The sequence below is a fragment of the Echinops telfairi genome, unplaced genomic scaffold, assembly GCF_000313985.2.
Source record: "Echinops telfairi isolate 266 unplaced genomic scaffold, ASM31398v2 ScPeMD7_7467;HRSCAF=8505_1, whole genome shotgun sequence".
Taxonomy (NCBI): Eukaryota; Metazoa; Chordata; class Mammalia; order Afrosoricida; family Tenrecidae; genus Echinops; species Echinops telfairi.
The window spans coordinates 8,060,250-8,073,202 of NW_022111368.1; the positions used below are offsets into that span (position 1 = coordinate 8,060,250).

Below are 12,953 nucleotides of genomic sequence, written 5' to 3' on the forward strand. Positions count from 1 at the left end.
CTACTTTAAAATTTTAAAAATGTTAAAAACCAGATGCAAAATTAAAGCGTTCTCTATTAACACATCAGGAGCCCTGGGGGCACAGAGGTGAACCACTCAGCTGCTACCCAGAAGAGCGGCAGCCGAAACCCACCCATTGCTCCGCGGGAGAACAGTGCAGCAGTCTGCTTCTAGACAGGTGATGGCATCGGAACCCCTTCTTGAGCCCCGCGATATCAGCTCCTCTTTATCCCCTCCCTCCCCCACCATACCACCATCATAAACCCTTAATAAATTATGTATTATTTTTATTCAGATCTTCATTTCTAAGTAGCAACTTTCACTAATAGAAACTAGGGCTTTTGGAAGAAATGGCTGATCCATTACTAGTGCAAAGAAAATACAATATGAGCCTAAGCTATCTTGTCATGTCCCAAAACAAAGGCCATGTCCAAAGGGGGACATGTCAGAGGGACAGAATAACCAGCTGAAGGGGCAATCTGGCAAACCAGGAATAATGTGGTCATTGAAACAAGTAATGAGATAGCAGATACAACTGCGGAGTAAAATATACGTCCAAGTACCCACACTAATACAAATAAGATAAATATACAAGCAAGGAAGGGCATACATCTGACAGTAGAAGTTCAGCTAATACACAGAGATGAGCTGACAGAATTTTAAATATCAGCTTTGGCTATCATCATCATCATAGAAAATATAGGTGATAATCAACAATACAGACTAAAATTATTCCATAAAAGTCCAGAGAACAAGATATTAATACAGTCAGTGATTAATCATTCTAAATTACAAAGGAGAAAATGCTAACTTTAGAGTGGATAAAATCTGTTTGTTGTTTTTTTGGGGAGTTTTTTTTGAGTGGAGAAAATCTTGATTCCACCTTATCCAAGTGATGCAAGTTAGCACACCACTAAGACAAATTGACACTGTGTATCTTAAAATATGATACACTGAGAATATAACACCACTATTGTATTCCTGCCAAAATGCCTAACTCGAATCTAATCAAGCAGGCCCCAAAAAGGAACACTGTACAAAACAACTGGCCTGTCTGCTTCAAAAGTATCGAGGTTGTAGAAATAGAATTTAAAAAGACTAAAGAAAAAGAACCTCCAACTTAGTTGAAAGCATGCTGAAGGGAAAAAAAATTACCAGAGCCTAAATTAATGAAATAAAGATAGGAAACAAAAAGGAATATCAGTGAACATAAACGTTAGATCTTTGAAAAGATCAAAATAACTGATACACTATTAACTAGATCAGTGCAGGGGCATTCAATTATTTACTGTGACTCTCCTAGCCAAAGCTTCTCACTCCCACCAAACCGCCTTTCACGGCCTGGGTCTAGTAAGAAGGTGGGGGATGATCCTGGTTGGATTCCTTGGTGAGTTCACTGCAAACAGGATTCTCTGGAGTGCCATCCTGCTGCATATAAACTAAGCCCTCTGAGAAGCAGGAGAGTGCAGCACATCCTCAGGACTCAGGAGCCCTGCGCTGTGACCCTACTGGATCCAGAAGCCAGCTAGACCAGCGGAGGAGCACAGCAGAACCAGGAGCCAGGGCATGGAGCACAGTGGTGGACATCCCAATCCATGGAGCAAGTAGATCTGAGTGCTTTCATGCAGGAGGTTGGCTTTCAGAGAAGGTCTTTGGGCACTTAATTGAGGAACGTGGACTTGCTGGCCCACAGAAGTGGAGCCGAGTGCCTTCAGGCTGAGGGTTACTGGAATGGGGTAGCTCGAGGCATTTGATTCCGGGGAGCTGGGTTTGCTGAAACAAGGAGCTTGAGCTGAATGCCTTCGGGTGGAGGCTTACAGCAGAGTGGTACGCCCCTTTGGGCATCTATTAACAGACCCGAAACTTGATAACATGCTCTGGCAAACAACTACCCTGAGCATTTCTCATTGCCTTTACACTTTGTTAACTTCCTTAATAAGCCCTTTAATCATGAATTTTGTCTGTGAGTTTCTGGATAATCACTGCAATGGTTATTAGAAACTAGAGAGATAAATTATAGAACATTAATTAAGGCAACACAATCAGTGTTTCCTAAAGTAGATGATACCACCCCCTGGGGGTGCTGGAACGATAAGGGGGTGGGCACTGCAACAGCAGATATGCATACTTTAGCGTAGACTATGAGCTATAGTACAAAAGGTTTTAATTGCCAGGGGAACACTGAGTAAAAATTTTTCCTGAATAGGAGGCAGCAAGCCAGTTAAGTCTGGAATCCCATGGACTAGATGAACAAAGAAAGAGGCGATTCAAGTTGCTAAAAAGTCAGAAATAAAATAGAAAGAGGACATCACTATTGACCTTACAGAAATAAAGCATTATAAGCGAATATTGTGAACTGTATGCTAATGTATAAGATAACATAGGTGCAATGTACAGATTTCTAGAAAGACACAAACTACTAAAACTGACAAGAAATAAAAAACCTGATAGCTAAAAGACTGAATAAATAACTTTAAAATGTCTCACCTAGAAAACACCCAGGCTCAGATAATTTACCGCTAAATATCTAAATAAGAACTATTATCATCTTCACAAACTCTTGCGAAAAGTGGGGCTTATTCCAACTTATCTTATGAAACTAATATTACATTAATACCAAAACCAGATACTACAAGAAACTCTATAGACCAATATTTCTTATGACTACAGATATAAAAATCTAACAAAATACTAACAGACCAATTCTAGCAACATCTAGAACAGATTATCTACCAAGACCCCATGCTACTTATACCAGGAATGTAATGCTAGTTTAACATCTGAAAATAAATTAACGTGACATACCATTTTGTTTAATGGACAAAAAAATCACATGATCACCTCAACTGCTGTGGAAAAATGTATCTGAAGAGGATCCAACACCCTTTCATAATAAAACAAATGTCAACAAACAAAGAACAAATGGGTGCTGCCTCAACCACTGGGAAAGGGCGTCTATGAAAAGACAGACTATGGCTACCATAATCCTCCATAGGGGCTCGCCTCTGACTAGGGCCATCTGCACTGTACTTTGCCTCCCTTCCTGCATAAGTACATGACTTTCCTCATACAAAATAAAGGCAACTGAACAGTTACTTCGCTTTCAGCCAACAAGGATAAGCTAATTGAAGCGACCTAGGGAGGGAAAGGAACAAGAGACAGGATGCAAAGGCTGTTTCCAAGGACACCCAGCCCATCAAGGCAAGTCCGACTCCAGCAGCCCCACGTCTTGACAGAGGCAGCTCATTCCCTCTTCCTCCTGCAGAGCTGCGGGGCGGCTTGAACCTGCGGTGAGCCCAATGCTTACGACATAGAACCACCAGGGCTCCTTTGTTTCAGAGGAAGGGACTTCATTTCCCAGCTCATGCCAAACAACCCTTGGACTGAGCGAGATACTGTCCTTTGGCTCTTGGCTCCTCCTTTGGAGTTTTGAAGAAACTGGGTCTTATTCACAAGTGTTAAATCCCCGCTCAAACTGTAAGCTCAGCCATAGGGAACCAACGTCACACTCCCACCACCTGTCTGTCAGCGTGTCCTACTAGGTGGTGGCTTGCGTTTTGCTGGGAGGCTGAAAGCTACATGAAAGTCGGACACTGAAGAAGCAAAAGCAAAGAAAAAACGACGCATTTGAACTCCGGTGTTGGGGAATGATACTGACAGGACCACCGACGGCCAAATAACAAACCAGTCAGCCTTAAGAAGTGCAGCTAGAATGCCCATAGAGGCAAGGATGGCGAGACTTTGTCTCACATCTTTTGGACACGTCAGGAGAGACTGGTCCTTGGAGAAGGACATCATGCTTGGTAAAGCAGCAGGGCTGTGAAAAAAGGGAAGCCCTTCCACGGAATGGATGGGCACAGTGCCTGCGGGCGTCAATGGGCTCAAGCATCAAAGAATGGAGAGGCTGTCTCAGGACCAAGTAGTGCTTTGTTCAATTGTACCAAGGATTGACAGGAGTCGGAACAGACCCGAGGGCACCGAGCCACAACAGCAACGTCATGTGCAACACATAGCTGCTCAGGAGGAAAGCGAAAGAGCATGCGTCAATGAAACAGAACACACCAAGATTTGAGGGCCTGTGTGCTAAGCACTGTGCTAGAATCTTGCTGGGTGGGGGCTTGGGGAAAGGAGAGAGAGAAGCAGGGTTGGAGAAAGACGGTGAGAAGAATGTAGCCTCTGCCCTCCAGTTGTTTACAGTTGAATGACTTCCGAAATTAAAAAAAAAAAAGTGGGGGTGGAGCTTAGAAGATAGTTTAAAAACTGCAGGGAATAAGGAGAAAAGGTCTCAACCCAGTCAGGGGCCTCCTGGGCTTTCCAAAGGGAGGTGATACTTCTGCTGGGCTTTGAGGGTGGCAGGAGGACAGATAAGAGCTACTCCACAAAGAGGAGACCCGGCTCTCCCAGCAGAGAAAACAGCACAAGCTGAGACGGCCGGTCTATGTGGGCCGATTCCAGAGTGTGGCAGAAGTTGTGGGTCACGGAGCTGGAAGATCACTTAGGGCCCATGTCACAAAGAACATGCCCTTAATTCTACAGACAAGAAGAACCCTGTGATGGGTGGAGTCACTCCAGTGGCACCGACGACGTGCCGATGGAGAAGAGGTCCTTTAAGAGGGTATGCTAGTACTCCGCCATCTGTCTACTGGCACACGTGGGGCTCGGGGACTTGTGAGGGACCTATCGGACTAGTATTTCAAATAGCAGTAGGGTCACCCACAGTGAACACATTTCAGTGAAACTTCCAGATTAATATGAGGCAGAAATCCTAATACTAAGAAGAAGGGTCTGGAATCCCAATTTTTAAAATGAGCCAATCAAACCCATGGATCACAACAGAACCGTTCTGTCTGACTTCCTCACTTTCCTTGCTCTATCTGGAGCGATCAATCACCTAAAGTGGTGAAGTGTTCACATCCTGTTTGGTGAAGGAGAGAACTGATAAGGGTGTGGGAGACCATGCTGAGACCGGCAAATTGTCACAACAATATATTGGCGATTATAAGGAAGACCTAAACTGAACCACTCACTGCCATCGAGGAAATTCTGACTCGTGGCAACTCTCTAGGCGGGTAGACCTGGCCCTGTGGGTGTCCGAAACAGTAAATCCTTATGGGAATAAATCCTTTCCCTGTGGAGCAGCTGGTGGTTGAGAACTTCTAACCTCATGGTTAGCAGCCCAGCATATAACCACTCTGCCACCGGGGATCCTGTAAGGAAGAGAGAGGGCCAGATGTTTCATCCTGCTGTGCACACACCACCAGTTTTCCATAGGAGAATGACAAGCCTATCGGCTCCTATAAAGATTTACAAACTTGGAAACCCTACATAGGGACACTAATGAGTGAGCATTGATTTGACGGCAGTGGGTCTTTTAGGTTTAGGCCTGTTGAATGCCTTTTGAAAGGAATCAGCAGAAATGAGTATAGACAAGAGAGAGTTAGCAAGATCTGACGGATTTGATACATGCCAGAGACTTGATGACAATACGTTTTACAGAGCTTCTGGACCGAGCTGTCCAATAGCTTTCTGCACAGATGGAGGTGCTGTCCAATGTGGTAGCCACTGGGCACGCCTGGCTCTTGAATACTGACATGTGGCTAGTCATATGGGTGGCTAGAGTTTGTTGGATAAAGCACCCATGTGTAGAAGACCTCTCTCAAATTCTCCCTCAGTAGCTGGTAGATGAAGATGTCATTAGTGAAGATATGGAATGTGTGAGAAAAAGAATGCACCTGGGAGAGAAGGGCGGCTGACTTGCCTGTTAGTTGGGAAGAATCCGACCTCTCCGTGTTGACCCCCCCCACACACACTTAGACGGTTGCTAAATTGTGAGTATTCATTTTTAAGGAAGCTGACTTCGGGTGCCTCTGCAGCACCCAGGTGCCTCGGCCAAACAGGCAAGTGGGCTGAGAAGTGAGAAGAGGAACGTGGTTCACACATGGCGGTGAAAACGAGGGGGAATGGAAGGAAAACACAGGAGGAACGTGAGCATCAGAGGCACCTGGCCAGAGGGCGAACCAAAGGGCAGGCCTAATTGTTCAAGGGAACTCTAAAGGGAAGATGGTAAAGGAGATGGGGCAGGCTGAATCAGAGATGCAGAAAGCCGGAGGATCCTGTTTGGCTAACGTCCAGGAACACACCAGCTTCAGGAAACTGCAGCGCGAGCTGCGACAGAGGACGCGGAGAGACGTGAACTGGGCATGGGCTGCGGAGCGCGCAGGCCACCTGAGAGAGGGCAGCTCAGTGGGCAGGAGTGGGGAGATGACCGTGCCAAAGGCCCGCCTATCAGACAGCCAACAGGAAGTGACAGTATCTTTCCCAGAAGCTTTGCTGAGAACAAAAGAATTAAGACGGTAGCTAGAAAATAAACCCCAAACAACCTTTCTTTAATCTTTTGGGATTTTCCTAAGACAGAAGAGTCTTATGCATATTTGCTGCCCGAGATGAAAGAGCTTGTACCAAGAGGCAGAGGGAAGATTTTCGTAGAGGCTGAAAACAGATGAAGGATGGTAGATGGGCGTTCACTCAAAAACCAGCTTTAGGGATTAGGCATGTGGGGGAAGCGCCGAGTGAGCCTATGAATTGATCAGATGAAAATAAGGTAGAAGACAAAAGTCATCTTGTGCTTGAAGAGCACACGAGCAGTCTGCATGTCAAAGGAAGGCAGGTACTCTCCTGGCAGGTACCACGAGCGGCCGTGTCGGCGGCTTCATTATCTGGAGGTACGTGTTCACGGCACAGCTCCATTAACACGCAGGAGTGCGCTTTCTGAATGGAGAAGTCCCGAGTTCAGGGAAGGCTTTTCTCTCCACGTCAGCTTTAGGGGACAGTTCTTAGCTCTTCCACGCCTGCTTCTTATTCCGTGGAGAGCTCCATATGTCTTGGCATAGGTCTCACGCCACCTGTCGTGGCTCATTTGTTTTTATCTTGTATATCTTAAACGAGACTGCCTCAAGATACACCCTACATGAATCCAGCCTCATTAATATAGGGAGAAAAATCCCAAAAACCCTCATTTCTAAATGGCATTTTAACCACGGGCCTTGAGGTTAGGATTTCCAGCACATAGTTTTCAGGGACGATTCAACCCTTCACAGGCAGGCAGGTGTGGGGAGTCACTCTAGATTCCTTGTGCTCCTTGACAGGCAAATATTCCCCTGAGCCCGCCACAGAACAGTCAGGTATGCCTCTACATCGCCTTTTGTGTGCCAGAAAAGTGAGACCTGAACTACATAGCCTGCCCTTTCCACTAATCAATGGAAGGGTTGCTTGATATAAGGAAAGATACAATACAAGGGTGTTTTACTTCTTATGGCTGGTCAGATTCGAACACTAATTCTTCTCAAACAATCTACTTTGTTGGTATTGGTTCTTGGACGAAACCGCACCCTTGCTTTCATCGACACCCTCTGCTAACCAGCTCGTGCACTGCCTGAACTTTAACATCAATACAAACACGCAAAGGATGCAGAAGAAACTGACCTCGATATGGTCGAACACTCAATGTGCCAGCCGGGTCTTCCATCCCCCCAAGGTGATGTCCAAAATATTTCCTGGGGCTTAGCTGCCTTCCAGAGGGCAAAATCACTGCCATGCCGTTTGTCAGAATCAACTGCCAAGAAGGAATCACCAGTGAATTAACAAAACTAGCCACCATGGAGTCAAACTCCGGACTCATAGTCGCCCTGGAAGGACAGGCCGAACTGCCCAGAGGGTTCCCAAGGCTGCCAGACCGCTCCATCTGTTCCCACATCTCCTCATACTTCCATGTAGACCCATGAAGAACCAAGGGACACAGGGAAGGTGGCACAGTATACAAGCTATGACACTGGAAACACAGAGTGCACATGCAGAAAAGCAGACCTTACGAAACATTTTCAGGAGTCGTGTAAAGTAAATGAATAAAGCTAATGAATGATGTAATCGAATTGTCTAGCATCCCAGGTCTTAAAACTCAAGATTTTCCATGTGTGTGTGTGTGAGGGGGGGGTGGGGGGCCAGAAGTAAGTAAAACCACCTACAGTGGTGAATTTGGTCCTTAGTGTGGCCTTAGGTGGCATTTTACTACACTTATATTTATTTCTGACCTCTACCCATGGAATAGAAACAATGACTGACGCAGCAAGGAGTATCCTGGAGCCCATTCTGGGGTGTGAAAATGCCTCCGTCCATTAAATGAAAGCAGGGCTACCAGAGCAACAGCTGACTCCAGAGCTGGGGCAGGAAATGTCCAAAACAGTCCAGGAACATCTCGCCGTCTCATAGAGATGGCAAGGAAATGATTGGGCTACTGCTTGGGTTGTATTAAAAGGACTTGTAAGGACACCTCAAGAAGCCCCCACTAGCCAAAGAAGAGACAATGATCAAGAAGGCCAACGATAGCAATGGGTTGAAACATACCAATTAGGCTTTATGTCCGTGAAGCCCTGGTGATTAAATCACAAAACCTAATTGGTTACTTTCAGAGACATCATCTCTGTATTTTGACAGGGGGTAAATAAAAGACTTGAGCATTCCTCCTCTCCGTACCTCTGGAGAACCAACTAGCCACCTGTCCATTTACTGTTGTGAGACTGTCGGTTGGTTGCCTTTGAGTCGATTCTGAGGTGATCCCGCGAGGGTAAAGCCAACTGCGGCCTTTCCGAAGTACATCACCTGGCCTGTCTTCCCAGGCACCTCTGGGCAGGTTCAACCTTCCGGCTTAACCGTTTCCACCACCCAGGGACTCCCAATCTGTTTACATAAAAGCATTCCAGCAAAAGAACAAAGAAGACATTCTGGAATTAGACTAGGACCATTTTGCAACTAAGAGTGTGAGCACGGAGCGGCAACGGCTGTGAACAACACAAAGGGAGTGTAGACAATCAGGCCTGCGCCTCTTCTGCTGAAAAATACACCACCGTCTGTGACGCGGTGTTCTCCAGAAATTCAAACGGATCAAGCCTGTCACTTGAACTATCCACTTGGAAAAAATAGACAGGAGGCAGAGGGATATATGAAACACCACCCTGAGGGCACAGCCAGCAAAATCCCACCTGAGGAAATGCCAGGACACAGGATGCTCCTTTCATCCAATAAACTGCACAGAGAAACCGTGTAGGGGAGAAAATTCTAGACTTGGGGGAGGACATTCTACAAGACATAAAAATATAAAACAGGTGAGGCTAAACTGTGGTGCTTGGGGAGACCTGCTTGGGGGAAAAGCACTAAGAAAGATAAAGAAGTGATTGCCATCAATGAGCAGAAGTTACCTGAAGAAAAGGGAGCTAGGAGCTGTGCTTAGTAGGACCTGATTTACCTGGAAAACTTTAATCTCCTTTCATGGGTGTTAATCACAAAGGTCTCCACTTTATAACAATGCAATGAGCTATGCCTTTTTATTGCGGTGAGAATAAAAACGTTGATGTTTTTTGCTTCTGAAATGATATCGATATTAAGGTACTAAAATTTTTATCATGTGTGTATGGTTTTATTATCTCTTTTTTGAATATTTGTATTTCCTAATTTTCTAATGTTATATCTTATCCCTTCACACTTGACTTATTCATCTGTATACTAAACAATCATATAATTTTTAAATAGACATAACAAGTGGAATACGAAGTGGTAAAAAAGAAATTCAAGCCACATATCACCGTGCCCTGGGTATGAGCAGGTACATAGTTCTAGACTAAGTGCACGGTAGAGCAGGAGAAACCAAGTGTGTGCGTCAGCTGCCCAAAAAGCTAGGATGTGAGGCAGAGTTTACAGACTACCCACCTGGCTCTCCAACTGGATCTGGGGCCACACCAACCAATTTGCCATACTTGTCTCCTCTAGACTTCAGATCAAAGTAGACATTGCCTATTTTATAGAAAAAAGAAGAAAATCATTTCTCAGCATTAACATAAGCATGTATGTATGCTGTTGTGACCGCTGGGTTTATTGTGCCAATTAGGCCAATGGGACCATGTGGGCAGAGTTTAATCAGGTCCCACTTTGACTGCTGACCGACCGAAATAAAACAGACAGCTGGCATCCCATCTCCCTCTTGTTCATGTGTCCTGGTTTTGTTTCTCTAGAGAACCCTGCCTAACACAGTCATATATTTAACAAGTTATTAGAATTTAAAGCCAGACCATGGCATCTGACCATAATTGAGTCCATTTTACTAGCAATATAGCAAGAGGCTGCCCTTGTGCACATCCTGAATGTACGTACGGAAGTAAACACGCCAACGCAAGGGTAAATTCTTTGTTGAATGCTTAGAAAATTCTTCTTCACAGAAATAACGAAAGGGACAGGTCAACATTGACCTCTGCTCACTTCTTGGGCTTTGTATTACCTTTGTATTAATAAAAGAATTTAATTCTTTATCCTACTATCTTCTCATGCTATCCTTTATTTAGATTAAAAAGGCATGTCTACACATGAAGTATCCCTGGGGCTGTTCCATTTACTGAGACACAAATGGTCCTCTTTTTTCCCTATATGAGACTGTTACAAGATAACCATGGCCACCGAGATCATGACAGAACCAGTTATAACCCTTTTCTATCTCTGACTATTGACTACACAGAATCACAAACTAAGAAGTGAAAAGTTCAAAGTGAAGAATGTGGCAATATCCAATGTTGACTCAGGAGTTCACCACACCTGCCCAGACTGTGGTGGACCCTGGGCTCGCATGTCTCCCAAGGAAGAAAACTAAAACGCACTGCCGTTTAGTCCCCTCGGGCATCAGCCAGAATAGAACTGCTCCTCAAGGTTCCTGAGACTGTACATCTTTACGGGAGCAGACAGCTTCGTCTTTCTCCTGCAGAGCAGCAGGTAGATTTGAACTGCCGACCTCTCAATTAGCTGCCCAACACTTAGCCCACTGTGCTGCTAGGGTCCCCCCAAGAAAGGAAAAACAAAACAGAAGAACTCATCGCCATTGATTCAATGCAGATTCATAATGACCCTACAGAACAGGGAAGAACCGGCCCTGGGAGTTTCTGGGGCTGTGGCTCTGTGTGGAATTAGAAAGCCCTGTCCCGCTCCCTCGGGGCTGGCTGGTAGTTTCGAAGGCTGAGTATGGCCATGATCAATATCACACAACAGCATTCACAAACCAATGTATCTCATTAATCAGAGTCAACCTTGGGACCCAAACATGGGTGTAATTTTAAATTCTTTTCTACAAATTAAGAAAACAATTTTTTTTAAATAATCATTTTATTAGGGGCTCATACACCTCATCACAATCTGTACATACAAAACCTTTCATCTTCACATTTTCATTCTTAAAAAACAGTCCCTCATTCTTATCTGTCCTATCCTAATTGAGAAGACTGGCTTTGGAAAGCGGTTATTTAAGATCAAGAAAGCTTTCCTACGAGCACATAACAAACATTAACATGGTAACCAATAAATACACGTGCCAGCAGTACCCAACCTACTGGAAGACTACATGCCACTGCGAACCATTCATTCTGAGTGGTTCCATAGTATCCCTCTTGTCATCACGCTTTCTTTTCATTCAGTTTATTCCGAGGTTCTGACTAGGAACCCTGATAGCACAGTGGTTTATGAGCTGGTCTGCTAAACTCAAGGTCAGTAGTTCAAAGTCACCATCTGCTTAAAGGGAGAAAGATGAGGCTTTCTAATCCGTAGAAAGAGTTAGTTTCACAAATACACAAGGGCAATTCTACCCTGCCCAATGGTGTTGCTGTGAGTCGGAATTGACTTGACGGCAGTGAGAATGTGCTGGGGATACAGCCAAACAGTCAAAGTGATAGCGGAAGAACAGAGGGAGTGGAGCCGCTCTGTGTTAGATCAAACCAGCTTTGAGAATTGCAAGAAACATCAGCCTAGGTAAGCAATACTTGGAAAATGCTTTAAAAGAATAAAGAAATTGCTCTCTAAAGCAGAGGTAGCGTTCCCCCTGACTTCTGTTTATCTTATAAATGGATTTAACAAGCTGTTTGTTCACAAACAGTTCAAAGATCAAATTGCAAACCAGTTTCTGGAATTGTCATGAATTCCAAATTAATGGAGTCTGAATTCATGTAAATTTATTTTAGATTATATTTATGTGTCTAGTATTACAATTGGACAACAAACCATACTAAAAGAACACACAGAATTTATTCCTAATGTATGCTAGGATGGGAATCTCTAAACATTTCATGAACACTAACGAAAGAGATGGAAGGAGGTGGTTATATGGTGCATTTCAAGTTACACAAGAGCCAAGAAAACAATTCCTTTGTTTTCTGAAGCAAACTCCAGCTTACTCACCTAAGCCCTTTAAAGATAGTTGTTCTTGGAAATAAAATGTAAACATGACAAATCAGATGAAATAAGAAAACAGTAAGCGTTTTCCATGTTACGGGAGCCTATGGTGCCCCTAACCGCTTTATCCTCTCCAGTATAACCCATGAAAGAAAAATGCTCACAGGCCAGGAATGCTTATAAATAGTGCTGATTACAATGTTTTATACTCTGTTATTTACCTGCAGTAAACATTTCAATACCTATATATATATACCCAGCTCTGGGTTGGATACTGGAATGGATTATTCAATAAAAGCAAAAGATTTTTATAGGCCGTGAATTTACAATCTAGGTCGGGATAAAATATAAATACATTAAAATAGCAAACTAATTTTTCACCGTTACCGTCTAATTGATTCTGACTCATAGCCAGTGACCTCACAGGACAAAACAGAATGCTCCTCTGGATTGTCGAGACAGGGAATCTTTACAAAAGTAGGCAGTCTCATCTTTCTCCTGCAGGGCAGCCAGAGGATTTGAACAGCCCATATTTGGGTTAGCAGCCCAATGGATAACAACAAAATAAGGTAGCATAGTTGCCAAATGGTAAATACAGACATAAAAGCTCAGAGAGGTCTTAAAGGCTTGAAGATAAACAAGCTGCCATCTAGCTCAGAAGCAACAAAGCCCACATGGAAGAAGCACACCAGCCTGTG

At 44.2% G+C, this 12,953-nt stretch overlaps 1 protein-coding gene across 2 annotated transcripts in view; it reads right to left on the minus strand.

The window, feature by feature from the left end:
• CARS2 (cysteinyl-tRNA synthetase 2, mitochondrial) overlaps positions 1–12,953 on the minus strand; it is an 88,115-nt gene that overhangs the window by 44,477 nt on the left and 30,685 nt on the right. For both annotated transcript variants that reach the window (XM_004704411.2, XM_045283955.1), the window contains exons 6-7: positions 9,760–9,843; positions 7,483–7,612 (exon numbers count right to left, since the gene is read on the minus strand). In XM_004704411.2, the coding sequence (XP_004704468.2) occupies positions 7,483–7,612; positions 9,760–9,843 (214 nt within the window). The remainder of the gene's footprint in view (positions 1–7,482; positions 7,613–9,759; positions 9,844–12,953) is intronic.